The sequence below is a fragment of the Protopterus annectens genome, chromosome 16.part0 (assembly GCF_019279795.1).
Source record: "Protopterus annectens isolate FY-2018-M chromosome 16.part0, PAN1.0, whole genome shotgun sequence".
Lineage (NCBI taxonomy): Eukaryota > Metazoa > Chordata > Ceratodontiformes > Protopteridae > Protopterus > Protopterus annectens.
Window position 1 is genome coordinate 880,201,412 of NC_056750.1, and position 27,748 is coordinate 880,229,159.

At 39.3% G+C, this 27,748-nt stretch overlaps 1 protein-coding gene across 1 annotated transcript in view; it reads left to right on the plus strand.

The window, feature by feature from the left end:
* Positions 1-1,372: 1,372 nt before the first annotated feature.
* LOC122790679 overlaps positions 1,373-27,748 on the plus strand; it is an 800,254-nt gene continuing 773,878 nt past the window's right edge. The window contains exons 1-2 of the mRNA XM_044058202.1: positions 1,373-1,788; positions 22,021-22,359. Of these exons, the coding sequence (XP_043914137.1) occupies positions 22,183-22,359 (177 nt within the window). The 5' untranslated portion in view covers positions 1,373-1,788; positions 22,021-22,182. The remainder of the gene's footprint in view (positions 1,789-22,020; positions 22,360-27,748) is intronic.

The window sequence follows — 27,748 nt, forward strand, 5'->3', positions numbered from 1 at the left end:
TCCTCTTAGCCCCTCCATTAAACCTTCTCTCCCACATACCTCTTTACACTTACTTCATTATATTCTTCTATCTTTCATCTCAATATATTTCCATCTATTAACGGCCATCCAAGTGTACTTCTCAAGCTACTCTTCTGTCTTACAATCCAATAGCCCCCCCCATCTACTCACCATCATTTTAACCCTTATAAACTATTCCTTGCGTCAGTCTCTTGCCCCACCTATAGTAGCCCCATCATTCTTAACTACGAACACTGTATACAAGTCTAAATCCAGAAATAATGTTAATAATGCACACTGTAATGTAAGTTGCTCTAGTTAATTGCGCTTGATTTGCTGATTATTTAAGGTCTTTAGCCATGTCTGTAACTTGTACAATACAGATAGGGTATTTATGAGCTACAATAACTCTTCTTAGCTGTTCTTAATGTTCAAGATATTTTATTTATTTTTAATAAGTGGTGGGATATTGGCATAATGGTTAAGGTGTTTAACTTACAAATACAAGGTGCAGGGTTTGATTCTCACATGGGGTAATTGGCTAGGCTTAAAATGGTCCACAAGGGCAGTTAGCCTAGCACTAACCTAGAACCTTGTGGTTTAATATTTATGACTACTTACTCATCGCTGTTACATATGGACAGTTTGTATGTAGACATTTTTTGTGGGAGCTGTTCTTCCTGGGCCTTTGCTGAAAAGGGGCAATGTGCTCAGTTGGAATATTCCATTAAAGAAATGCTTATGAATAAATAAATGTATTTTGTTATATGTTTTTATTATTATCATCATCATTATTATTATTATGCTTTACACATGAAGTTATATTTTTTTCGTGTAACTTGCCTTGACCAAACAAATGATCCCTGTGTCCAGCTCACTTGTTAAATGATTACAATGCAGATATTGTATATAGTTTGGTGCTTGGTAATAAACTATTTCACTTATTTCTATGCCTTTGTCTTTATTTGTGTATATTACTGAAATCAAAAACTTTTCTGCAATAGAAATCAGCCAAAGGATATATAACTGAACAGACTCACCTACTTGCTAACCAAGTTGCAAGAGAAGCAGATTCACTGGGGGTATAGAAGATGGGAAATAGAAGAAAAAGTTTGGATTGCAGAGTTTATCTGTTTCCACATCTTTGACATTCCATTAAAATTTCTAATTGTATTGACTTCTAGGTCAGAATTTGCTGGGGATTTGATAATCTGAACACTAAAGTTAAAAATAACAGAAAAAAAATAGCTGTTTAATAGAAGAGATGTTCAACTTCTGATATGAAATAAGGTCATTCAGTGCTGGATGTTGTATTGCCCCTTTAAATGGAGGAGGTGGTTTGCCTTTGTATTCAACTTCCTGTGCTCTTAAAATGAAAGAGAAAACGCCTGTTGTTAATGCAGAATAAATGTTGTGTATTTAATGTAGCAGTTCACTTTTATTGCCTCTAGTGATTTTGTACTATGGACATCAATTCTTCAGGGCCTACATCGACATGATTTCATATAATATAAAAATATACTCTTGCTCTGAATATAGACAGGCACTTCCCAGCAAAAGGACTAGAGTGTATGGAAAGTTGAGTCATCCACTTTAAAGATTTCCGGAACTGAAGCTGGAGCACACAAGGCAGGAAGCAGACTGCAGAGTGAAAAAAACAGATGCAGAATTTGTGTGACACTGGAGTTGTTCTGCCAGGAAGATGAGGCCTTTATTTGCATTCTTTGTGTTCCCACACAGTCTAGGCATAGTCTGGCATTCCTGCATGTTGCAATCAATTTGAATAAGGTAAGATACACTTCATGATGTAGTAAGTTTTCTATGTGGAACAGAAATGGAATTGTAAACTTTTTTATTTCTTTATTTTTTGTTTAATAGGTAGTGAATCCAAATGTAAAATTTCAGGATTTTCGGATACAGACAGGGAGCAGAGAGAATTTGAAATTAACTTTTGTTGAATATAAAGTCGGTGTGTTTTTCAGGTGATGAGGAAAAATCTTGGTCTGATTACAGAGGTTCTTACCACAGAAGTTTGCTGTTGTGTTAGTTCACTGTAACTTTTGTTTAGGTTGTGAGAAATTATCAGGTCTTATTGTGGCAGAAGCTTCAGTGGGTATTGATCTCACAAGGCAATATGGATGCACAACAGGAATGTCATGCTATTTAAATCTAAGATAGCTATTTGGATAAACCTATCATTAGAACGGAAAGGAACTGTGCCCTGCCTAGAATTTAGCAAGGCATTTGACATGGTAATACAGTAGTGAATCAGCTGAAAAAAAAAAAAACTTTGCTTAGTGTTAGAGTAGTAGTGGTAACATGCCTACGATATTGACAGTGTGGCACATGACAGCAGTATAACAAGCATGAAGCCTCCTGTGACAAAAGTGTGGCTCTCAGCTGAGCATCAAATAGACTGGTAATTCCTATGAAGTCATTTCTGACTTTTGTAATTGGCACTGCAGAAGGTTTTGAAGGAAATTATAGTCCTTTGCTGCATACACAACCTTATGCAACTTAGCAGATCACAAGCTGCAGATCACAAACTGGTTAATAAAGGATGCACACAGTTAGTAAGCAAGGTTAGAGAGATGACTTTAACTACAGCACTTTACATTTAGTGCAGAAAAAGTAAACCAGAGCATCTGGAAAGAAAAATGGATATAAGTAGAAAACTGTGTAGGGAAAATATAAGTATCAGTAAGTGAGGAAGGAATCTGGGGTTGTTGCAACTGATTACCTAAATGTTAGCAACCATTGTAAACAGAGTAATAAGAAGGGTTGCTGGAATACTAGGGTTTGCCCAAAGAGGCAGCACCAGACCAAAACAAACAAATGTTACCCCGCTGTACAAACAGTTAGACCCCATAATGTAGAGGGATGGAGCCTGACTATGAACCAGCCAGCCTGAGTTCATCCAACAGCTCTGGCATTGGGGAGCTGCATATGGGGGTGAGAAGGAGTAACTTTTTTTGCTGGCTAATCCATTCTGGGCTAGAAAGGTTTCTGCTCAATGATCTTGCTGTTCCCAGTGATGGTGACTGGCTACTGCATTCTGGGATAGAAAGGTTTCTGCCCAATGATCTCGCCGTTCCCAATGATGGTGACTCTGTTTTTAATCATGCTAGTATGCTAGTGCTGTAATAGTGAGACAGATCCCTTTATCATAGGAGGTTAGTAGTCTAATGGCTCTGAGGCCCTTACAAGCATAACCAAGAGTTTATATCCCCAAAAAGAAACCTCAGTCAGCACCTGTCATTGAGGGGCACAGGTGGAACCTCTGGGACAAATTTGTGGTTTATCAATCACTCATCAAGGTTGTGCTTGAAGAGGGTCAGTGAGGTACTTTGTTTGACGTGTATGGGAAGTCTATTCCAGAGATGGGGCAGCCTATGGGAGACAAACCTGTCCCTCCAGCAAGTTTTGTTGATGTCACATATTAGATGTAGGCCTTTTGAGCGGGTAATGCACAAAGAGTTAGACTTATGGATATGGAGCATCTCTTGTAGGGCAGGGTCTGAAATTGCCTTGTAGGCAAGACACAGATCACCTCTGAGCAATCTGTACAGTACCGAGTAGAGTGATAGTGATTTGAGCCACTCCGCATAGGACAGGTGTTGGAGGCCATGGATTCTGTTTGTGTGGTATTATTTCTATGGACTTTCCAGTTGGTGCAGGTGATTGGAGAGGTACATACCAAACAGGGCATTATACTCAATTGAAGGCCTAATGAGGGAGGAGTACAGAGAGGTAGTAACCTTTTTTTTTCTGGATGCAATCCTTATATGGTGAACCAAGTAAAAGGCTTTTTTACCACTGCCACCACATGATGGTCGGATGTGAGATTGCTGTCAACCTGAGTACCCAAATCTCTCACCACAGTTTGTGTGCTTAGGAGGTTGCCGTTGATGTGGTAATCAGTAGAGGGCATGTTTTTACTGAATGGTATGGTAATACATTATTTTGCATTTAACTTGAGGCCATGACTATGACATCAGTCATTTGTTGCTGTGAGACCCTCTTGCAGTATGTTAACATCATTTCGGGAGTCAAGGACAGCACCCAGCTTAAGTCATCCACAGGCCTTTTGTCTTTGCCTGGACCTCCGAGAAGTAGATGCCAAATAGTAGGGGTCCCAGAACAGATCCCTGGGGAACACCACTAGTGACAGGTCTGCTGTTGGAAGTGGAGCCACCTATTTTGACCTTGTGGGTCCTATTGGTGAGCCAGTTGGCCACTCATCTGATAGGGATTTACGTCAAGTTATATTAGCTTTTTGATGATGCCCGAGTGGGGGATTGTAACAAAGGCATTGGCCAGGTCAAGGTAAACTGTGTGTACTGACTTTCCCTTATCCAGGGTCTTGGTGACAGTCTCAAAGAAGTTAACCAGGTTCAACAGGCAAGATCTGCCTTTGACGAATCCGAACTGGGTGGAGTCAAGTGCTTGGAGATTGCCTATGTCTTTGTTCATGAGATCCATAATAATACGCTCCATGGCTTTACAGATCAGACTTGTCAAGCTAATGGGGCAATAGTTTCCAGTGTCAGTAGTGGCACCACCTTTGTTTATGAGGGTAATTATTGAAAATGTAAAATTGTCAGTTGCTTAGGAGCTCCCGTTAATCTAGTAGGTGTGTAAATGGGCAGATTAGGTGGGTTGAGCAATTCTTATCAGCTAGTGTGATATGTTCGTATGTCTGAAACTTGTGTAAAGCAGGAATAGCCTCTGAAACATGTTTTACCTGTAGCAGCATCTTTCTTGGTTATTAATATCAATCTGTAGTCAGATGTCGAGGTAATCTTGGATATAGTAGTAGTTAATCTAAGTGAGAGTTGAGCTAATCCCTGCATATCCTAGATGGCTGAAAGCACTTTCGCTTCATGTTACACTTATTTTCCATCAGTTCTTTTGTTTTGTTTTTTTTTTGCTTACTAGTTACTGTGTAGAACAGTACTTAGAATTTACTTGTGTACACTACCCACTTTCTCTTACAGACTATTGAAAGTGTACCTTCCTCTAACTCCTGTAAATTAAATACCCACTTCTGCTCTGTGTAAACACTTGTATTTAATCTGCCCAAGCTTTCCTTTATCTGTGTAGATCTGTGCAGCCTGTGTACGAGCTGCATATAACTCCAGTCTGACAAACTTCTCTCCCTGAATACTTCCCCAGTCCTTTTTACTTTCTGGTCAAACTTTTACCACACAACATGCACATTAGAGAAAGGTTGTATAGCACAGCAGATTGTGTACCTTGGGATCTACAGGACCATCTGGCATACCTCTCAACCTCTTAGTACTGGACATCTGGACAAAGCCAAAAGTAATGGGAGGACCAAAGACCAAAAATGAGGACAAATTTGAAATGTTTTCATAAACTTCAGAAGTTGATGGAATAAAAGGTTTTGTGTTAGCATACATTTTTATGAAAGATATGAAGTCTGAAACCCATATCTGTTATTATTTAGTGATTTAAATCCTCAGTTATTTGCCAGAAAAACACAAATTTTATGAGGAACAGAACAAACGTTATGAGGTGAAAATCTGGACAGTCTAGAGGTGTAGTGGGGCATGTAAATGTTTGGATCTCTCGTGGGTGGGTGGAAGGAGATATATATATTTTTTATATGGTTTGCTATCAAAATCTTGCACAACAGTTACGCAAAACTTGGAAGGTTGAAAGTCACAGTTCAAAGTTTTCATAACGTCGATTTGTAAATGTTCCAATCTATGAGTGAATGCTAGTGTGCATTCTCTGTTGTGAGTTTGATGTTCTGATTGGAGATTGCAGTACAGTGGGTATCTGGACATTTACTCATTTCCTCACTAGTGCAATCTCAGAGTTTGTATCTATAATTAGCAGGAGGGTGGGGGGTGCAGGGGAGCTTCACCTCCTGCAAAAACGTTAGTAGGAAATCACCGGAAGTCCAGATAAGTCAGGGTAATGTTGATAATGCTGAATTATTGACATTACCACATTCTGTGTTTTAAACCCAAAGATGTTTGGATTTTACAATTTTTTTTTTTTCGGGGTGGGGTCGAGCATTTGTAGATTTTCTATATCTTTGTTAATAAGGTCCGTGATGATTCACTCCGTGGCCTTGCAGATAAGGCTGGTCAGGCTAATGGGTCTATAGTTCCCAGGTTCTGTGAATGCACCTCCTTTGTGCAAAGGGATGATGGTAGCTGTTTTCCATTCTGCTGGGATGAAGCCGGTGCTTAGGTTGTGATTGAAAATTGTGCCAAATGGTGATGCTAATTCCTGTTTTAACCCATGTAGAACACAGCTTAGGATGTTGTTTGGTCCCATAGAGGCTTTGTTTTTGGCCTTGGAGAGGCATTTAAGACCTGCTCCTTGGAGATACTATGTGGGGGACCGCTGTTAGGGATGCCTTGATGAATATGTGGTGGGGATAGGGTAGTAAAGTTTTCACTGAACCTGTCAGCCAGCAGATTTGTTATATCCACATGTTGTATATATGTAGTACCATTCACTATGATTTCAGCTCAAATCTGGGCCTTACCTTTGAGTTTACGGATGTAACTAAAGAACACCTTGTGGTTATCCTTAGCTAGGGAAGCAAATTTGGATTTGTAGTTAATTTTGAAGGACTTCACTAGGAGTCTTATTTGCTTGTTTAAGTTGAGGAGGGAGTGTTTCCACTTTTTAGACCATGCCTTCTTACTTTTAGACAGCAATTTCTTTCTCCTATTGTATAGCCTATTAGTGGCAACTGTCCACCAGGCAGGTTTGTTTTTTCTTGAAGATTTTGCTTTAGTTTTATCAGGTATGGCAGAGTCAATACAACTGCACAGGTGCTTGTATAAAGTATTGGTGTATAACTCAGCATAGATGTCTGTTCCATCAGTGGGGGGAGTGGCTATGAAGCTATTTATGCTGCCACTTAAGAGGTTGTAATTGGCCATGGAGAAGTTTTCTTTAGTCTAGTTGTGCTAAGGGGGGTGTCTTGTGTTATAGTTGCTTCTAGTGAGACTGACTTTTGGTCAGATCTTACCAGGGATGGCCATACACTGTGGGTGGTGCAGCAGTCCCCCATGTTGGTGAGCACCAGATCCAGGATGTTTGAGCCCCTTGTGGGTGTGTCAACCATCTGGTCCAGGGCATTGGAGTTAACAAAATCCAGGAACCTTTAGGCAACTGAGTTAGAACACATATAATTTCCCCAGTCAATAGATGGTTAATTTAAGTCACCAAAAACCAGGGTGATTAGTTGCATCTTGTTTGACTCAAGTAGATCTAAGAAGGCTGAGTGGAGGGAGTCCTATAGTTGGCAGTATCCTGAAGAGGTATCTTAACTACAGTCAGTTGCACCTGAAGTAATTCAAGGGAATCTTGTTGCTTAACAAATCTAGAGGTGTATTTATCTTTAATGAATATTGATACACCACCTCCTTTAGTTCTCATGCCTTCAGTTTGTGGCCTGAATGTGTGGAAGGAAATGTAACCTGATATAGGTGGGGTGCTCTCTGCAGCCTTAAACCAGGTCTCAGTGACTGCTGAAATGTCAGCAACTTCCAATGTGAGGACTACTTCCAGTGAGTGCAGTTTCTGGTTTAGACTCCTAGCGTTTAGCAGCATAACTTTGAGGTTGTTTTTAGTGTACTTTTATGATGGGAATTTGTTCTTGTGACATTGCCTAAAAAGGCACTATGGGGTTAGCCAGTAACTGAAATCCCAGTGGTGACAGATAAAGACCATCTCTGACAAAGTACTGAGGTCTGTTGACCATGTCATCACAGGCAGACAGATACTGGATCCCCTTTGATTGACACAGGCTAGGGACATACTTGCCTGAGGCACATAATCAAAGAGCTCAGTCATGTTTCTCTTCATATAGTCCAGTGAAGTATGTCTGAAGTCGTTTATACCAACATGGTCTCATGTCTAGGATTTTTCTCTCCTTTCCCCCTGTACACTCGTACTGTGTCTGGGATTTTACCCTCCTTTCCCCCTGTACACTGGTACCATATCTGGGATTTTACCCTCCTTTCCCCGTGTACACTGGTACCATGTCTGGGATTTTACCCTCCTTTACCCTGTACACTGGTACCATGTCTGGGATTTTTCTGTCGTTTTCCAGTTGCACCCATCCTGTGCATTCACCCCATGCACAGTTATCATGTCTATGATTCTGTCCATTGAGACTGACATAGTGAGATCCTACTTTGCCCTGCACGTTATTGTAAAGCAGCCTTAGTGTCCGTTATAGTTTCACATGAAGTATTGTCTGACCTTCCCAGTACAGGCACTCACTTTTCCCACATCTCTTTATCTGCTTGCTCTTTAGTAGCTCTTCCACCTTTTTTACGTATAATTGTTTGTCTTGGAGCAGCAGGTAGCCTTTGTCTGAGGTTTCTTAAAACCTCTGCAATGCTTCATACTTAATATGCAAGTTTTATGAAATAATTTATTTAATGAATCAGATTAACTAATACTGTCTGTGTTGCACCTGATTTTTGAGCTCTACCTTTTTTCCTGGTGCATCCCTATTCATGTCAGCAGTCTGTTCTTGCTTGTTCCTCATACAGTCATTACAAAATGCCATTTCCTTAGCCACTCTTGTGGTGTAGAGGGATAAAACCCTAACTACAACCCAGGCAAGCAGAGTTTGATTAGTGGCTTAGGAGTTTGATAGAGTTGGTAATGAGCATAGGACATTCTTATCTTGGAGGGGAGGTTGCTGATATCTCTCCAGGTGAGCTCTAGCAAAGGTTGGAGCTTAGAGAGGCTGTGGGTCAGGCAGTTTCTCTCCTTGGGATTGGGACAGTTGGGGTGGGATAGATGGATCAGTGCATGTCCTTAGTGCTAGGGTGAGCATACAGTACTTTCTGAAGCCCAGCCAATTGCACTTTGTGTGCTAGGCATGTATGGTAGGAACATAGGCCAGTAGAAAATCTCCAGCTTCCATACATGGAAGGTAGGACTCCCAGTGATTGTCCCACACCTCTAGCGAGTGAAGTATGAACCAAATAAGTTGAGTCCTTGAGTGGAAGGTGGACAGGCTTATTGGGTGGGGAGAAACCTCCTGAAAGTAATAAGGGTTCTGGATGAAAAAAAAAGCGCTTTCCTGTCTCTGAGAACTGTATATTCTTAGTTACCTGTCTTAATTCTCACAGGTTTTAAAATCTGGGAATGGAACTCGCTGCATTTAAACTTATTGATCCATATATGTATATTCAGAATTCCAAGTAAACAGATTGTACCAGAAGCATCTGCAAAAGATGTGGCACAGAAGGCCCATCAGCCACAGTACAGCCAGATGTGTGTGTCATGAACAGAAATGTATGTTTGTACTGAGTTAGTGCATGACACATGGAAATAAATGGTTCACTGGGCACCATCTCAGTGTCTAGAGCATTTAAAGTATAGGGTGCACAAGCTCAGGACATCAACCATATCAAGGGTACAGAAAGCACCTGATTGGTGCCTTAGCCATTTCAAAGTATCAGTATCACCAACTCGCTGCCTTGGCCATATCAAAAGGGCAGGGAGTACTGGCTTATGGCCTCAGCCATGTTAAAGGTGCAGGAAGCACCAGCTCAGTGTCTAAACCATGCCAAAGGTGCAGGAAACACCAGCTCAGTGTCTGGACCATGCCAAAGGTGCAGGGAGCACCAAGTCAGTGCCTGGACCATGCCAAAGGTGCAGGGGGAACCAACTCAGTGCCTGGACCATGTCAAAGGTTCAGGGAGCACCAAGTCAGTGCCTGGACCATGCCAAAGGTTCAGGGAGCACCAAGTCAGTACCTGGACCATGCCAAAGATGCAGGGGGCACCATGTCAGTGCCTGGACCATGCCAAAGGTGCAGGGGGCACCAGCTCAGTGCCTGGACCATGTCAAAGGTGCAGGGGGCACCAGCTCAGTACCTGAACCATGTCAAAGGTGCAGGAGGCACCAGCGCAGTGCCTGGACCATGCCAAAGGTGCAGGGGGCACCAGCGCAGTGCCTGGACCATGCCAAAGGTGCAGGGGGCACCAGCGCAGTGCCTGGACCATGCCAAAGGTGCAGGGCGCACCAGCTCAGTGCCTGGACCATGCCAAAGGTGCAGGGGGCACCAGCTCAGTGCCTGGACCATGCCAAAGGTGCAGGGGGCACCAGCTTTAGTGCCTGGACCATGCCAAAGGTGCAGGGGGCACCAGCTTAGTGCCTGGGCCATGCCAAAGGTGTACGGGGAGCTAGCTCAGTGCCTGGATCATGCCAAAGGTGCAGGGGGCACCAGCTCAGTGGCTGGACCATGCCATAGGTGCAGGGGGCACCAGCTGTTTGCCTAAATCATGCCAAAGGTGCAAGGAGCACCAGCTCAGTGCCTGGGCCATGGTGGAGTTGCAAGACTCTCCAACTCAGTGACAGAACTGTCTTGATGGTGTTGGGAACACTAGCATGGTAACTGGACTGTGCCGAAGCTGTAGAGTGTAACTTTTCTGTCACTGGACCATGCCACAAGTGCAAGAAGCACCAGCTCAGTGCCTGGACAATACTCTGTGTAAGGACCATGCCAGCAATGCATGGAGCATCAGCTCTGTACCCGGACTGTGTTGAAGGTGCAACGACTATCAGTTCAGTACCTGTGTCTGTGATCGCCAGCTCAGCACATAGACCGTATCAAAGGTGTAGGGAGCACCACTCTATAAACATCACATCAGGGCAAAGAATGTGCACTGAACATTAAGAACTTACAGCAACATAACCACTACAAGCATTGAAATAGTGATGCATTGGGTATCTGTGTGGAGAAAGAGAGAGAGAAGATAGCACTGCATTATGTGTGTCCATTTAATTAATGGAGCAGAACAAGCTTGAGCAGTAAGAAACTGTCCATTCTAGGGCATAGCGCAGCACATCCTGTGCATCCATTGAGCCAGTAGTAGAGCAGATACTTGGGCATAGGGAGACAGTCTATTATAGGGCACATTCTACCTGTATTATGCATCTGTTAAAGAGTGATACTGCACAGACCTGGGCAGAGGTGAATAGTTCATAGGGCACATTCCACCTATATTATACATCTGTTAAGTGAGTGATACTGCACAGACCTGGGCAGAGGTGAATAGTTCAGTAGAAGGCATAAAACAGTACATGCTGTCTGCCACTAAAAATTGTTCATTAGCCACCAGGTCAGATGGAAGCATTCAGGTAGCAGACACAACTGTGCCCACTGATTAAATGGTATATTGGTGCCTTGAGCAGAGAGAATTAATCCATTCTGGGACACAACACTGCCTGTCTGTATGTCCATTTTATCAATGGGCATATAGGCAGGTGGGAAAAGGATGCACCAAAGAATGTGACACTGGTCACTGCACTGCCTTTTAGAGGCTCAGGTGCATGTGGCACTGACCCATAACCATGGTCAGGCAAGGTCCTGTTAATATTTTATACAAGTTATGTTTGTGACCATTCTGCCATTTCTTTATGGGTGAAAGAAATATTAATGCCACCTTATCCACCTTGATTGACTTTCATAGATAATTTACCAAGGATACCATAGTAATTATGTTAATACACTACTTAATGCAAACATAAAATGCAATGCTTCATAAAGCTTTCTAAGTTAAACTTACCAAATGGTTTCTTGAGTACATCTGGTCCCTAAAGTGCATGGACACATTTCACTAATACATATCATAACAGTACAGTTGTGCAGGTTGTTAGGGTCCTTTGTTGGAAATCTGTAGAAGGTGGACATCTTGCATGATATAGAAGGAGCTGTAAGTAATTTTAACAGCAGGGCCCATGTATCCACAAATGTAACAGCACAAGTAGTGTACTGTGGATTATGTATATTGTCAGTGGGATGCAAAGTATTGTAGGATGTGCTTCCTGCTTTGGATGGTCCTATGTAGCGCTATGGGAGATGTAAACAGTAAGGTTGGGGCACAAAGTCGCACACGACAAGCTGTATAGTTATGCGGCCTGCTTCCTACATCTCGCATTTGTTCATACTACAAATAGGAGGAAGGGAGGGAGGGTCAACAGTGCCCCTGCTTTTCCTGATCCACTTACATGTACATATGTGTGCATGCATGTCTGTGTTCACGTGTACATATGTGTGCATGCGTGTCTGTGTACATAAAGATGGGGATGTACCATTTCTTACCTATATTGGCAGGGAGTCTGTAATTCAACATTGTATTGACAAAGCAGTGCACTAAGAATCACTGAAACTGTTTAGCTGATGGTGCAGATGATTCCAAGATGATGCAGTTTTGGGGAAAGAAGCTTCCTTATCCCTAAAATTCAGCTGTTTTGTTGAAGTAAGCGCCTACTTTTCAAGCAAGCACAAGAACCAGTTTTAAGAAAATATCAGCGATTCCTCTTTGAATCATTCACATAGATAACCAACTTTATGTCCATATATATATATATATATATATATATATATTTTTTTTGTACAATTGAATGTTGGATTTGTTTCTCTGCCTTTTTGTTTTTTATATCTAGTTTGGAGTTTTTCTTTTGTATTTCCTTGGTTTCATGGTGGAGAGTAGCAACCCACAGTCCCAGTCTTTGTTTTCACAAAGTTTGAATAATGGTCTTGGCAGTGGGTCTACTAGCCCATCTTCGGAGGCGAACGCCGTAGGTGCCCTTACAGCTTTGATCCAGCAGTTAACCAACAAAGTGGACGACCTGTCGAGGAGAATTTCCAAACAGGGGCCTTCTAATTCCTCTGGATCTGGACCTGGTACTACAGTTAATCCTAATGTTCTACACTATTTCTGGTGCAGTACCTGTTTTAACTTCAAGAGCTGATGATGGACGGTCTGCGTTATCTGGTGCTTCTGTACATGAGAATGGTAACAGTAACAATGTTAATAACGTTGGGCAATTGGGCAATGGTCTTGGGAACAGACTTGCGATGCCTACCCCAAATGATTTTATTAAAGTGCCCTTTGCCTTTGGTTCTGCTAGCCTTGGTTATAATCCTGGAGAACAAGAAGTAATTAACAATATTATTTTTTGCCTGAAGGAGTTTGACCACAAATTACTGAAGTACAAGAAGTTGCAAACTGAGATCTTGTATTTCAGGGAATGTATTAAACTTAAGTTTGTTCCAAAAGGTTTGAGACAATGGAGGTACCCTTCCGGTCTTATAAAAAACTCTTAGTTCCATTTGCAACTAGTCCAGTTGTTTAATAAGCAAGGACTCGAGTTTTTAGAAACACATCATTCATTATGATAAACAAATGTCCGATCTTAAACGGCAACTTGAAAAACTAGAGAATGACATTACATCGGATCCTGACTTTGTCAGATATGAGTATGACTATAAAAGGATTTTTTCTAGTATTGATTCACTTTTAAGTAAAATCATGGACACAAAAATTCGGAAATTAAACAGGGATAAGTTGGAATATGACCAGAACAGGGCTTACCCTGACCCTCCGCCCATTCCTAATAATGTTTCAAATGATTATTCAGTTGCCTTGGAGACGGACAATGTGAGAACGTCCATTTCTGATGACATCATAAACACTGCCCGAGCAAATGACATCCTAAGTAGTCCTGGTGTCCGGCGCAGTGAAAGAATAAGAAACAACAACCAACAATACTATCACGGTCGACAAGTTAATAATTTGAACCCACAAAACACCTCTAACCAGGATTTTCAACAGGGCAGCATCCAGTACGAGTTTTTCCAACCGCGGCTCCAGACAACAACGCAGGAAGAACAACCGCCGCAGGAGGTAGTTTCTGTGGATCAGCATGACACCCTGACTGTTTATAAAAGTGCTCGAGGTGATTTTAATGTCTATAATTTGAGTCTGATCAGGGTTCCACAAGACATGGTGGAGTTTTTGGCTAAGGGGTTTAATTTTGTGCCCAACTTTAAACCTAATTTAGCCAGAACAATTTGCGACTTGAAAGTTTTTGTTCGAAAGATGAACTTAATGTCATCTTTTACTAACTTTCTTGGATTTACTTTTCAATTTAATGGTTCCAAAATTAATTTTTTGGACATTGATCTTGGCAAAGACTTGATGCATAATAGGTTTGTAACAACTATCTATAGAAAACCTTTTTATAGCAACTCATTCTTACATTTTTCAAGCAGTCATCCCTACCACCGGAAGAGAGGTGTGGTTAAAAGCCAATTAGTTAGAGCCTCTAGAATGACTTCAAGGGATGCCAATTTTATTAATGAGTGTCATCTCTTAAAAACAATGTTCATTAACCGTGGGTACCCGATTTCCCTCATTAATAATTTGATTAATGAAGTGAAAGGAAAGAGGCAATTGGGGCCTTTTAGATCTATTTTAACTGGAGGCTATGTGTCTGCCGGGGAGCCCAATGGGTTGGCCAGTGTTTCACCGGGTTCCCAGAATTTTCAACAAGTATCTCAAGTTGGGTATACTACTAGTTTTTTGACCCAATTTTCAGACATTGCTAATGATCTTAGGGATATTTTGAGTAATAATTGGAACCTCATTATACAGGATCGGTCTATTAGTAACTTATTCGGTTCAAGACCCATTGTTACATTTAGAAGAGGTCCCAACCTTAAAATGCTATTTGAAACCCCGAGTATTAAATACCAACAAGCACGAGGCATGTTTAAATGTGGGAGATGCAAATATTGCAAGTTTATACAAAGTGGGTCAACTTTCAGGATTAGAGGAGTCAAATACTTCATCAAGGATAAATGCAACTGTGACAGTCAGGGAATAGTTTATCTGGCTACATGTAAGGTTTGTTCAGTTTTTTATTTGGGTAAAACTGAACGTTCCTTTAAACAACGCATTTATGAACATATTTTTAGCATAGGCAGGGGCATTAGTACCAATGCTTTAGCAAGACACATAGGTGAATTTGGGACACACAGTTTCCAATTCACCGTTGTGGACAGTATTCTAAAAAATCCGAGAGGGGGACCTTGGCAGCTTAAATTGGAGGGGTGGGAACTTTTATGGCAGCTACAAACAAATGCATATATTTATCATGGTTTAAATGATGCTTGTTCCATTAAATGTTTGCTGAAATTGAAGGCTCTAGAAAGGTAACAAATAGGCTAGCTTAGTTTATGTAGTAAAATTAATATTGGAATGCATAATTGTATTCATTTATTTATAAAATATACATACATATATACAAACATTTTTTAATTTTTAATTTTTTGAATTTGGTTACTTTTAAATATATGTTTATTGTGTAGACAACAATTTTAAATATGAAGTTTTAGGTAGGAATGTTTCTTCAACTGTGAGGGTGTGTTCAGTTGTAATTAACTAATTCAATGTGATTGTATGATTAGTTGGTTTTTCATTTCTTATATAAGGTTTGACATACTAGGTTATGTTGTCTGAAGAAGTGCATGGACTTTATGTACGAAAGCGCTTACAATAAATAGTATCTGTGGATTTGTTTCTCTGCCTTTTTGGTTTTTGTATATACAATTGAATGTTAGTGAGTCAACATTCAATTTATCGACACTTTGTGGTAGATTATTTCCAGGGTCAATATATGGGTTACTCAAATAAAGTGATTTATTTATCTCTCTCTCTCTCTCTCTCTCTCTCTCTCTCTCTCTCTCTCTCTCTCTCTCTCTCTCACACTCTCCACAGACATGGAGAAATGCATTTCAAAATAAGTCCCTCTCCAAAAATGAGAATATAGATATATACATATGTGTGTGTGTGTGTGTGTAGCGTAGTCAACAAAATGTGAATATAGATATATACATATGTGTGTGTGTGTGTGTGTATATATGTGTGTGTATATGTGTGTGTGTATATATATATATATATATATATATATATATATATATATATATATATATATATATATACACATGTGCATATTCAGTTTTAGGGTGGAGTTTCCTTTAAACGTCTCATTCGTAGAACAGTTTCGGAGTGGTGCAGTGCCCATGTCTTGCTGCACATCATTGTCTCTATAGGGATATGAAACCAGTTGGCTGGTGTAGGGATAGACCCTACAGCCTTCTGATGCTCTGACATCAAATAGCCAAGATGCCATTTTGCAGACTGCATATTTAAATTTTCATTGTATGCCTTTGTTTTCATGCACTGTCATATGACAAAAAAACAAAAGACAAGCCATTTTGTGGTAAAAAAAAAATTAGGCCAACTATAGATTTAAATACTTAATTCAAGTTTTATGAAGATTTCCGCATATTCATCATCTTTACTCTGCCACTAGGAATCTAGTAGCATGCTAAAACTTAAAGGGATAAGTAGACCATCATTCACTGCACAGGAAGGTGGATATCTAGGGACTTTAGAAGTAGGTTCTAGTCATCTAATAGACTTGTTGCTCATGTTATCTAGTTTTTTTTTTTCTGTACCTTTTAATCCTTTATTGCCTGGCATCCTTCAACTCTCCCATGATCAGCTGACCTATTTGTTCTCTTGTGGGGTGACAGTTGAACAGTGAACCATCATCCAGGCAGCCATCAGGAAATTTCTTCTTTTTAATCCCAACACCTCCTTCCACAGCTGATATGCACACTTGCAGATACAAGGATCTGCAATTCCTTCACCTGCAGGTGTGTACATTTCTGCACATGATGTATGAAAACTAACCTGCAAATGTGATATGGTAGTGCCAAGCACGTATATCTGGAACTATGTTCTGTATACCATTCATCTTTCTCTTCAGTTGGTGCTGGCTCTGCAGTAAATTGGATCACCTCTCTCAACTCAAGATGAGAGCTTGTATCTGCCCCACAATCCCACTTCCCCTATCTTGCCCATCCATTGAGCAAATTGTTAATTGATCTTGGGCAGTCTAGGGTATAGTCAGGGTTTCATCCCTCTACACCACAGAGCCAGATCCATGTTTATATTTTATAATAGCACCATTTTCTCTTGAAGTGTGAAACAGGTGGTCTATAAGCCATTTTTTCTTTTTGCAATATGGCATATCCCCTTCTTTGTTTCCTTCTGCCCCCCCCCCCCAGCAGATAAACAGTGGTCATTTAGTTAAGAGGTAAACTGAAGTCCCATAACTTCATAATGATCCTATATGCGATTTACAAATATTTAATTTAACCAGGAATGAGACCAAAGCCCCTGCTCTGGCCAAGATTCTAAGCGAGCCAGCTGATCTAAAAGATCCCTCCAGTACTGATGGATTCTCTTCATGTGTAAGCTGGTATTCTGAACCAACATGATACTGGTCCCACGTGACCTAGGATGCAGAAAAACACTGTAGGATAGACAAGAAGTTAAGTATATTGCTAATTGCATGTATTCTGAGTCCAAAAGTTTGTTCTTGAAGAGTGTCCAATAGCATTTCCTTTTTTAAAAGGCTTAGATCTGACTTCCCTGTTATTTGTAAATCCTAATGAATCCAAAAATTATAATTCTATGCATGAAATCCTTCCATACTTGCTCTCTTGAATGAGTGCAATCTAAACAATCACTAATAAGGGTAGATATGAATCGACTGCAGCGTGAGAGCATGGCTGAGCATCTGGGGGGAGAAAAGCTCCTTGAGCAACAGCTACGCCGAAAAGGGCAGATATGAATTGTCTGCAGCATGAGAGCATGGCTGAGCATCTGGGGGGAGAAAAGCTCCTTAAGCAACAGCTACTCCGAAAAGGGTAGATAGGAATCGACTGCAGCATGAGAGCATGGCTGAGCATCTGGGGGAGGAAAAACTCCTTGAGCAACAGCTACTCCAAAAAGGGTAGATAGGAAACGACTGCAGCATGAGAGCGTGGCTGAGCATCTGGGGGGAGAAAAACTCCTTGAGCAACAGCTACTCCGAAAAGGGTAGATATGAATCGACTGCAGCATGAGAGCATGGCTGAGCATCTGGGGGGAGAAAAACTCCTTGAGCAACAGCTACTCTGAAAAGGGCAGATATGAATTGACTGCAGCATGAGAGCATGGCTGAGCATCTGGGGGGAGAAAAGCTCCTTGAGCAACAGCTACTCTGAAAAGGCGAAGTGAAAAAATAATGTTCCTAATCTAAACTGTAAAATTCTCTTAAGACGTATGAAACTTTGGACATGCCAATATGCATCCTTGAAATCTGAAGTCATTATCTGGGACTGTTTTGTGTCAGATGAGTGAAGTTGGAATGTCAGCTTTCTGAACTTTTATGATGTGAGATGCTTTTCATAGCTGAAGAAATACGAGAGTTGTCTCCACTGCCCTCTGTGCTCAGGAATGAGAAAAAAAATTCTCATGAAACATAAGGTTGTCATTTTCTGACCACCTTTTTAACACTTTTAGAAGTTCTCTCTTTGTTGATAGAAGCATCTTGGATGTCTTTGGAACAAAATGCATAATTGACATCGACCATAATTCTTGCATGTACCCCTTTTAGTTTGCTTCCAAGACATAAATATATAGAAATCTCTGTCCATTTTTTTAAAGTATGTAGTTGTGCAAAAACTGGAACCTTCTACTCCAGGTGACCAAGGGACTTAAGCTGTCATTTTGCTGAATTACATGAGTTGCCTTTGTTAGTTCCAGATGGCACAGCGATATAAAATCTTTGGTTTCTCACAAAACTATTCTGCCCAACAGCTCTTTTTTTCTGAAATGGATATTTACCAGATTTCTAGTAGAACAAAAGAAGTTACTTGTCTTGTAAAACATAAGTTCTTTTGTTTTTAACTTTATTTTCCAGGCACTGGATAAGGTAATGGGCATCTAAACCAAAACTGAGCACCTGTATGCATAATATTAGTCATAGGAATGGCAGGCAGATGAATTGATAATCAGTGTATCACACCCTGAAAGCAAACCGTTCTAGGCATACATTTTACTGTGCTCCATCTCACAGGTACTGTAGCAGAGGAATGCATTCCAGAGACAGTAACCTAGACGACAGAGTTAATGACAGAGTTAGTTTCTTTGCTTGTGTTACTTTTTTTTACTTATGCAGTGAAATGCATGACCCAGACTTGCTTGAAGTCGTATGTATATGAAGAAAGTATGATGGTTGCCCAGCATGTATGTGCAGGCTAGAAAATGTTGCAGCAGCAGGGATGTAGACACATTTGGGATAACTTCAGTCCTGAGGCAAATCACATCCTCATGAATGCTGTTAGGATGTATGGAAGTCATCATTTTGGAAAAAGGGAAGCCAGAACAAGTAGCAGAAACTAAGGAGTGGATTCAAACTCTGGTTTACATATATGCTGTAGCAGGAAAGAAATGCACCTTGGCACAGTGTAGGAAGAAAGCTAATGACATGGTGAGCCACGGTAGGGCAAAAGTTGGGCAGAATACAACTGCCCATTAGCAGCACTGGTGGTAGCCCTTCCACATACCAGTTAACATCAGATGAGGAGTACTTTGTCAATAAGGGGTGATGAATTTGATGCAGATGAAGTTTCTGCAGAAAACTTCTGAGCTGGTGTTGACAACAGTGCTTTCAGACCACTATAACAACTACAGTCAAACACTGTGGAAGGTTAGTGTGTAGCTGTCTTTAAATTCTACTGATATGTACTTGGCAATACTTGTGTACATATAACTCTCACATGGCTGATATAGGTACTTAGCATGATACCTATGTACATGTAACTGTCACATGTCTGATGTATGTGCTTGGCATGATACCTATGTACATGTAACTGTCACATTTCATTACTGGGTACTTCATGAACATTATGTGCATCAGAAACTCTACAGACACTGCATGGTAAGTGTCTGCATCATACCTTTATGGAAAAAATCATTGTAACTGTAGCAGGTCACTTTAACAAAGTCGTGACGTATTTCTTCAAAGTGTCAGCACCAGAAACAATGATGTCTTGTGCTTTAGCAGAGCAGGATGATGTTGACAGCAGAATATGACTCCGTGATGATGCTGTAACTCTCAGGGTCTTGACCCAGCCTGAGGTCAGTGGCACCCAGTCAAAATGTGTACTAAAGCTTTCTGAGTGTTGTAAATTCAGGGAGCTGGGATTAGCGACACTGTATTCCAAGACAAATCATTTGTCAAATAATAGATTTTCCATAGAATCATGTAGAAAGCCGTAATGGTGCTTATCCATTTCATGGTGAAGGTTGTAATTATTTTAGTTAATAGAACAGTTGAGGTTTGTTAAGGGGGGAGCTTTTGCCCTTTTAAATCTCATCATGTTCTTTTAAATATGTTACAGCAGCTCTTGCCTTATAGGACTGTCAGTGCAAGCTGCTTATTCTGACCTCACTAAAGCATCCAGCGTGATTCTACTTAAGGCAGACAAATTAAAGGCAATAAATGTTAGTTTATATGTGATTCAGTGGTTAAAACACTAGTTAAAAATTGTATGCAACAAGTCATAATAGGGCTGGTGTTACCTCTCCAGCCTGATAACCTTTACTAGTAGCATTTCACAGAGCTCTGCACCAGGGCCAGTTCATTTATAATTCTCGGAAATAAATGAAGGGTATCTGGATAGCCACATATGCTGATTATTGAAAACTGTATTAACATTATTACATCAGTAAATGATACTGAAATTCTCCAGTGTGGTGTACAAAAGCTGCGTATCCAATACAGTAATAGTAATCTTACCTTTTAATGAGGGTAAATGTACTGTCATGAAATTTGACTAGAAGGACCTAAAATAAAATATAATTACAAAATAATCGCCAAGTAAAAAATGTTTAAACATCTACAGGTAGATTATGGATCAAGCTTTATCTATTGCTTTTACTTTTAGCAGTATTTCCCATCCCTACAGACCTATGAGTTCAGTGCTGATCAGTTTTTCAACTTCATAGACCCAGACAAGCTGACTGGTAGTAAAAAATCTATTCCCTAATCCTAAAAGATCACATAAGCCATTTTTAATTGTACCAGTGATCCCTGATCCCATAGTGTGACATGTAACGTTGTGTACCTCACATCTGTTCTCGGATACCATATGCCCACACTCATAGGTCTGCTGTCCAACATCTTAGACTCTGCTGAGTTATTGTCTGTATTCATTACCTAATAATTCATTTTGAAAAATATTCTCCAACTCCGTAGTCTCACTCAGGCCAATTCTGTATCCATCCCATTGACTAACACAGGCAATTCTGTATCAAAGATGTATTACCTCGTCCTACAGGATGACTGGTATAATTCTGTGTTGCAAAGCTGTTATTGGACATCACATTCCAACATGAGCCATTCTGCATCTCCCATCTGGTCTCTCTCTCCTTAGGCAGTCATGACCCATTCTGTATCCCAGATGTGTTTTCCAGCATCACAGGCCCACATAAGTCATGCTAAATCACAGTTATGTTCCTGTATCTCAGACATATACAAGACACTGGTCTAGTACAAAACTAATCATTACTGTTGTATTACAAATTCATTCAGCATGCTGTGAATGAGGTGAAACACAACTGTTTTAGTGCTTAGAAGTACTGATTGTCTGATTGTAAAAGCATGCTTTGTAATTGGCTTCATTTATTCCCTTTATTTGAAAGGCAGTTCTGTATAACATCAAACCATGATTGATGTGGTCTTCCTGTCTGCTCTGACCCAGGTTGGGGCTTGGGTGTTGTGGATTCACCTAACCTCTGATTTACTGATATTTCTAGTAGAAATAAGTCCAGGTTGTGCCTTTGGGCTGGCATCTTCCCCTAAGAGTATGGTGTCTTATCAAAAGCATCATTGGAAATTTTGTAATCTTCCATCTGTAGTAGAGGTTGGTCTGCATATGAACAAACCCAGCAAGGAGTCAGTGACCTGTCTTTTCCCCATCTCCCATTTTCTTCCTCCCTTCCCAGTTTCACATACCTGACTGTGCATCCAGCACATTGCAATGCCCGTTGCTGTATGCTAGGGGTCATCTTAGTACTATGGGTTCCATTTCCTCGTTGAAGAAAGGTAGCATCCTAGGTGGTTGATCCCCTCTCCATGTCATGGACTTGAAGCTTGATCCCAGGTCACCATGTTTGCAGACAGTTGGCCTGTCCCAGTGTTAGTGGGCCGCGATTCACTAATTTTGTTATGTGATAAAAGATGCATAGACAAAAGTAACATTATAATGTACAGCTACTTCAATTGATTCTTTCTATATTTATTGTTTTCCAGCAAGGCACTCATAGTTTGGAACAATACATTACACAACATTATAGAAAAATGCGCACATTTTGACACAACAAGGAAGAAAAACGAATCCATCAGCTGAAGAAAGAAGCAACAGCAGATCAGAAACTGATAGAAGAAAACCTTAAATGTGTTAAAAATTCCGTTATGACTACCCATGTGGCAGTGCCTGATGACAACTTGGAGGTCAAGAAAGAAGTAACAGAGCCTCTGGAAGAGATGGCAGCAAATGCTGAACACCTTAAAAGATATCTTCCCGCTCATAAGGCAGAGTCGGACGACTGTTCAAGGACTAGAAAGTGGGAGACAATTCGTTTCTTAACAGTAAGTGCTTTTCATTTCTGCTTTTGCATGTTTCTTTTTTTATTTTTATATAAAATGGAATAGTGTGTTTATAGATGGCATGTAAAAAACATTTTAGGTAATAACTTGTAAGCATCCTAAATTATATAAAGCAATTTGCATAATTTTGAATTGCCTTTATTCACTTTTTAAATTCTGACTGGATCTGACTTTATTGATTTGGTAGTTTTTAGATTGTTAACTTTCTGGTGTTCTTTTCTACTTATTTGGTGGCCTCTTTAGTCAAGATTCTTAATCATCAGTGAAATCTTGCATCTAACTTGTATATTGGTATCAGATTTTGTCAATTTTAATAACAACTGTAGGTTGGATTCAGAAGATAAAATATTGTTGAAGTGTGGTAGATGAAGGACCTAAATTTCAAATCCACAAAAAGTGTATCACTGGCAAATTCCCATGCCAATATTTGGTGACTTTAGTCAACACACAACCAAATCATATAGAAACAATTTTTACATCATCAAATGGCTAGCCCTGACATGCAACAGTCTGTGATCCATGTTCTCTTTTCTAGAGGAGGCTAGCCCTGACATGCAACAGTCTGTGATCCATGTTCTCTTTTCTAGAGGAGGCTAGCCCTGACACGGAACACTCTGTGATCCATGTTCTCTTTTCTAGAGGATACTGCAAACTACAGTTGATACCCAAAGTAGCTGGTTTATACAAGTCTTCCTCTGTAGGTACCATCTAGACTCTGTCCTTCTGCTGCCCACAACTCCATTCTTGGGTGAGCTTGAAGGTAGAAGCACTCGGCATGTTTTATAGGAGGTAGAAGAAACCCCAGAAAGAAACAGGATAAAAATGCAGACTCCATGCAGACAGTGGCTGGAAGTGAGTATCAAACCTCCATAGTGTGACATCCTCTGATTGCGCCATTATACCAAGGTCCAGATCACATTCACGTTGTTGAACTTTTACAAGTTCGAACGTCATATGGTCAACGGAGATCTCTGTAAGGGAAACTTTCCCTTTCCTGCAATGTAGTGCGATCTTGGAGTTGGTATTTAAGTAGTGGGGGTTGTGGGGGGTGCAGGGGGGGCTTGCCCCCTTGCTTACAACCTTCAGGTAAGTTTTTGTGGGGTTTTTGTTACCATATGTTTGAACTTTAAAAGTTCAAAAATGTATCGAACATATGGTGTTTGAACTTTTAAAAGTTCGAGAATGTGATAGAGACTCCCAAGGTCCCCATCTGCTGGAGTTGGTGATAGCTCAGGTGAATGTAGAAGATCCAAAGGTACCTACTGAAAAGAGAAGAGGCAGTTCCCCAATGCTCTGGCCAAATTTCGCCTAGTAGTATAAATCCCACCCAGGGTCTCCCCAAGAGGCTACAAGCTTAGTGACTAACCCAGTAAATAAAGTATAAATAAGTAAATAAATAAAATTAGGGAGATGAAGCTAGCTTGAAGTTTTGTGCATACATTACCTCTCAAAATAGACCCATATTTCTAAGACTAGCTGAATTTTGAGATACTGCCCACAAACGTAGTATTTAAAAGAATAGTAGTGGGAATGACTGAAGGACTAGAAAAGGACCTAAATTGGGACACTTAAGCTTTAGCCTATTTATAGGCCTACAGCTTTACACTAATCCGTGTGTCCTACATGTGGAACACACTTTGGACCAAAACTGTGAGGCCAAAATCTGCACAGTCTGCGAACGTCTGTACAGTTGAGAGGTATTTATGCTTGTAAGCTTACCTCTACAGAGATGCAGACAGCAACACAAAAACAGAACATCTTCTTGTCTTTAAAATTGCATGCTGGCAGAAAAGAAGAACAAGACGTCTGTCCAACAGTGCACGCACAGACATGACACGACAGGTGTGTGTGACTGGACTGTTTTTAAAGAACACCCTTAAAAACAAAAAAACGTATGTTTTACAGTATGCCAGGACCATTCAGACTAAATGGTGTAAACCATGACATTTTACCTCCTGGAGACAATGTTTGGGATTCTGGGACAGAGACTTCCAAACCAGGACGATTGGTCACTTGGTCACCTTGAGAGAGTGGTTACTGTAAGTTAGTATAATGGATGATCTTCTACTTTGGGGAGCTACAAAAACATGAAAATGAATTATTGATTTATGAAGCTGCTGAATACAGTGAGGCTAAAAGGACTGAAAACTAATAAAAATAAATGTCAGAATTGCAAGTACACTTTTTAATCCCACTGAAATGTTTTCACTTCTGAAGGTTTTAAATCAGACTCTAGTAAATTCAATGAGATAGTAAACCTGCAGAAATTTGAGGATAGGTCACTGCTTATGTATTTCCTAGACGTGGTGCGGTATATTTCCAAGTGTATCCCACAACTGTTATACAAGTGTCACCCAGAAAGCTGCTAGAGAATTGTTTTACTTCATTCTGGTCGCAATAACATAAGAGAAGCTTTAAAAAGCAAAAAATCTAGTGACTGCAGCACCTGTTTTGACGTTTTATGATGTGTCACATCAGTTCCGCTTCAAATGGATGCTAATAAACAAAGCGTTAGAGAAGTACTGTTATAGAACGATGGAACAGTAGCATATATGAGAAAAGCTCTAACAGATGGTCAAACATGCTATGCTCAAATACAGATAGAAATGTTAGACATTTGTTTGGCTAGCAGCAACATGAAGATTACATCTCTGACAATTAGTCTGTAAGACACTACAAAGTATATTCAAAATGTATGTATAAGAAGCACTGATGAGATTTCAAAGAATTTATTTATTTACATTTAACAACTGGATAGTGTCCAACTGGGCCAGGTACCTTTTTTCAGCAGAGACCTAGGGAGAAAAACTCCACAAGTAGTAGACAATAATATAACGATAAAGAATATAATAGTGATTCCCTTCGGGTCATAGAGTTGGTTAAAAAGGAATGGGACAGGTTTACCTCCCTCACTGATTTAAAGGACATGCAACATAAGCCTTTAAATATTGTTTTTCAAAAGGAATTAATTTAAAGGAATTAATGGAAAAAAGGAAATCTGTTCAGAAAGCTAGGAGGCCGGGTACCTACAAATATGGGGCATGTGCACAGTGTATACATGTAACTAATACTGATAAGGTGTGTATCAAAAGTAGGATTAAATATGTTCATAGTACCTGTCATAGTAATTGCAACTCCAGTGGTTTGGTTTATTTGGTATCCTGTGAGGCATGTTGTGCCTTTTATATAGGGAAGACTGAAAGACGCCTAAAAAGGCGGATTTATGAACATTTTTATGATGTAAGCAAAAATAATGATAAGAATGTCCTGTATAAACACACACAGGAATGTGCCAAAGCAACTTTTTTGTCTTTCGTACTGGAAGTTGTTCCCAAAGATATTAAAGGGGGTTTGTGGGAAACCCGTCTTGAATATAGGGAGCTATATTGGCAGGTATTTTTGGAGAAGAGCCAAGAACAAACAATCCAACCAGAAAACAAAATCACGGATAGACTGAAACGTTTACTAAAGCAAACAAATAGCGTAGTATACAAAAAAATTCCAGTAAGCGCTTTCGTTTAGCTCCTGCCAAACTTTCTCCAACTGATCTAATACATTACTTCCTGTGTATTAAATAAACAATCCACTAACGTAATTAATGAATTAAACAATTAATATAATTAAAAAATTCAAATGCTTAAAAGAACTGCACCAGTATAATAAACGAAGTACCCATTCAACACTAGTTAGCACGTAAACAGGTTAAATGTGAAATTTCAAGTATCAAAAGTGACAAACGCAAACATAAAAAATCTGGAAAGAATAAAGTCTGTAAAACTTAAATAATGTGTGAACTATTTCACGAGCGATGTTAATAGTAACCGAGCTTGTGTATAAATGATGGCAATAAAGTATGAACTTTGTGACAATGTACTCGATATATCCAAAACCAGTAAAATTACATTTACAAAAGACGGACATTATGTATGTATATGTGGGATAATAAAAGAATGCACTTAATCTCGTATATTCAGTAATATAAGTATGTGTATATAGAGGAACCTCACAGATGTAAAATACATGTTAAAAATATGTACATATGAAAAACCTAAAAGTTACTATAGGACATATGTGTATGTCTAAAAATGTAAATATGAATATGTAATGTGAATATTAAAACAAATATAAATAAATACATGTATATAATTAAATATATCAATAAATATAAATAATATAAATGTAAATATAAATATAAATTTGAATATGTATTTATAATATATAAAATTAAATATATGATTAAATATACGGAATGTGTATAATCATGAAGTATATATAATATAATGTATATAAGTAATAAATAGTGAGTAAATATAATTAATTAATTAATAAATATTAATAAAATATTAATCAATAAATATTTAACTTAACAAAACAATGGATAAAATTTATCTCATGAACATTTCTTAGAATTAATATATAATTATTATAAAAAATTAAAAATTGGAAATTAAAAAATGTTCAAATAAAAAATAAGGTGGAAAATGTAAAATGTTCCTAATCATCTCTCTAGTGATTTTAATTTTAAAACATTACTTATAGAGGTAGTATTATTCATCCCTGGCCTTATTTTAAAAAGTTCTACATATCAATTTAGTTCCACTAATGAAATGAATGGGGCATGCAGGCGGATTAAAGGTATCCTATACGACCTATTCATTGATGGTGATATAAATATCGATGAATTTAATTATATGAATATTAGTTATCCTAGGACCCCGACTATTTTCGGAGTCCCTAAAATTCATAAGAATGTTAATAAACCCCCTTTCAGACCTACAGTGGATGCATAGGGGTCTATTACAAATCCGATAGCGAAATTCATTGACAATAATTTAAAAAATTACATTTATTCAGAAAAACATTTATTGAAAGACTCATGGCATTTTTTGTCTACCATGAGATCTGTGAAATATAATGACAATGACATTTTTATTACAATTGACGTTAAGGACTTGTACTCTACTATTCCACATGATATTGGTATAGAATGGTTTAACACTTACTTGAATGAGAAAGGTCTGGCTCAAACCAAAATAAATTTATACGATCAGTTGTTGGACATTATTTTAAAAAATAATTTTATAATTTTTAACAATAATATTTATTTACAAAAGGATGGTGTAGCTATGGGGTCTCCATGCGGAGGCCTCTATGCTAATATAGTTTATGTATATGTGGGAGAAAGAATACATTTTTAATTCTGTATTTTTTAACTACTGTAAAACATATTTATGATTTTTGGATGATATATTTATACTTTGGAGTGGAAGTGAAGATAAAATGGATGAATTTTTAGTGTATATCAATTCAACTACTTCCTTTCTAAAATTTACTGTCACATTCAATAATAATTCTATAGCTTACTTGGATG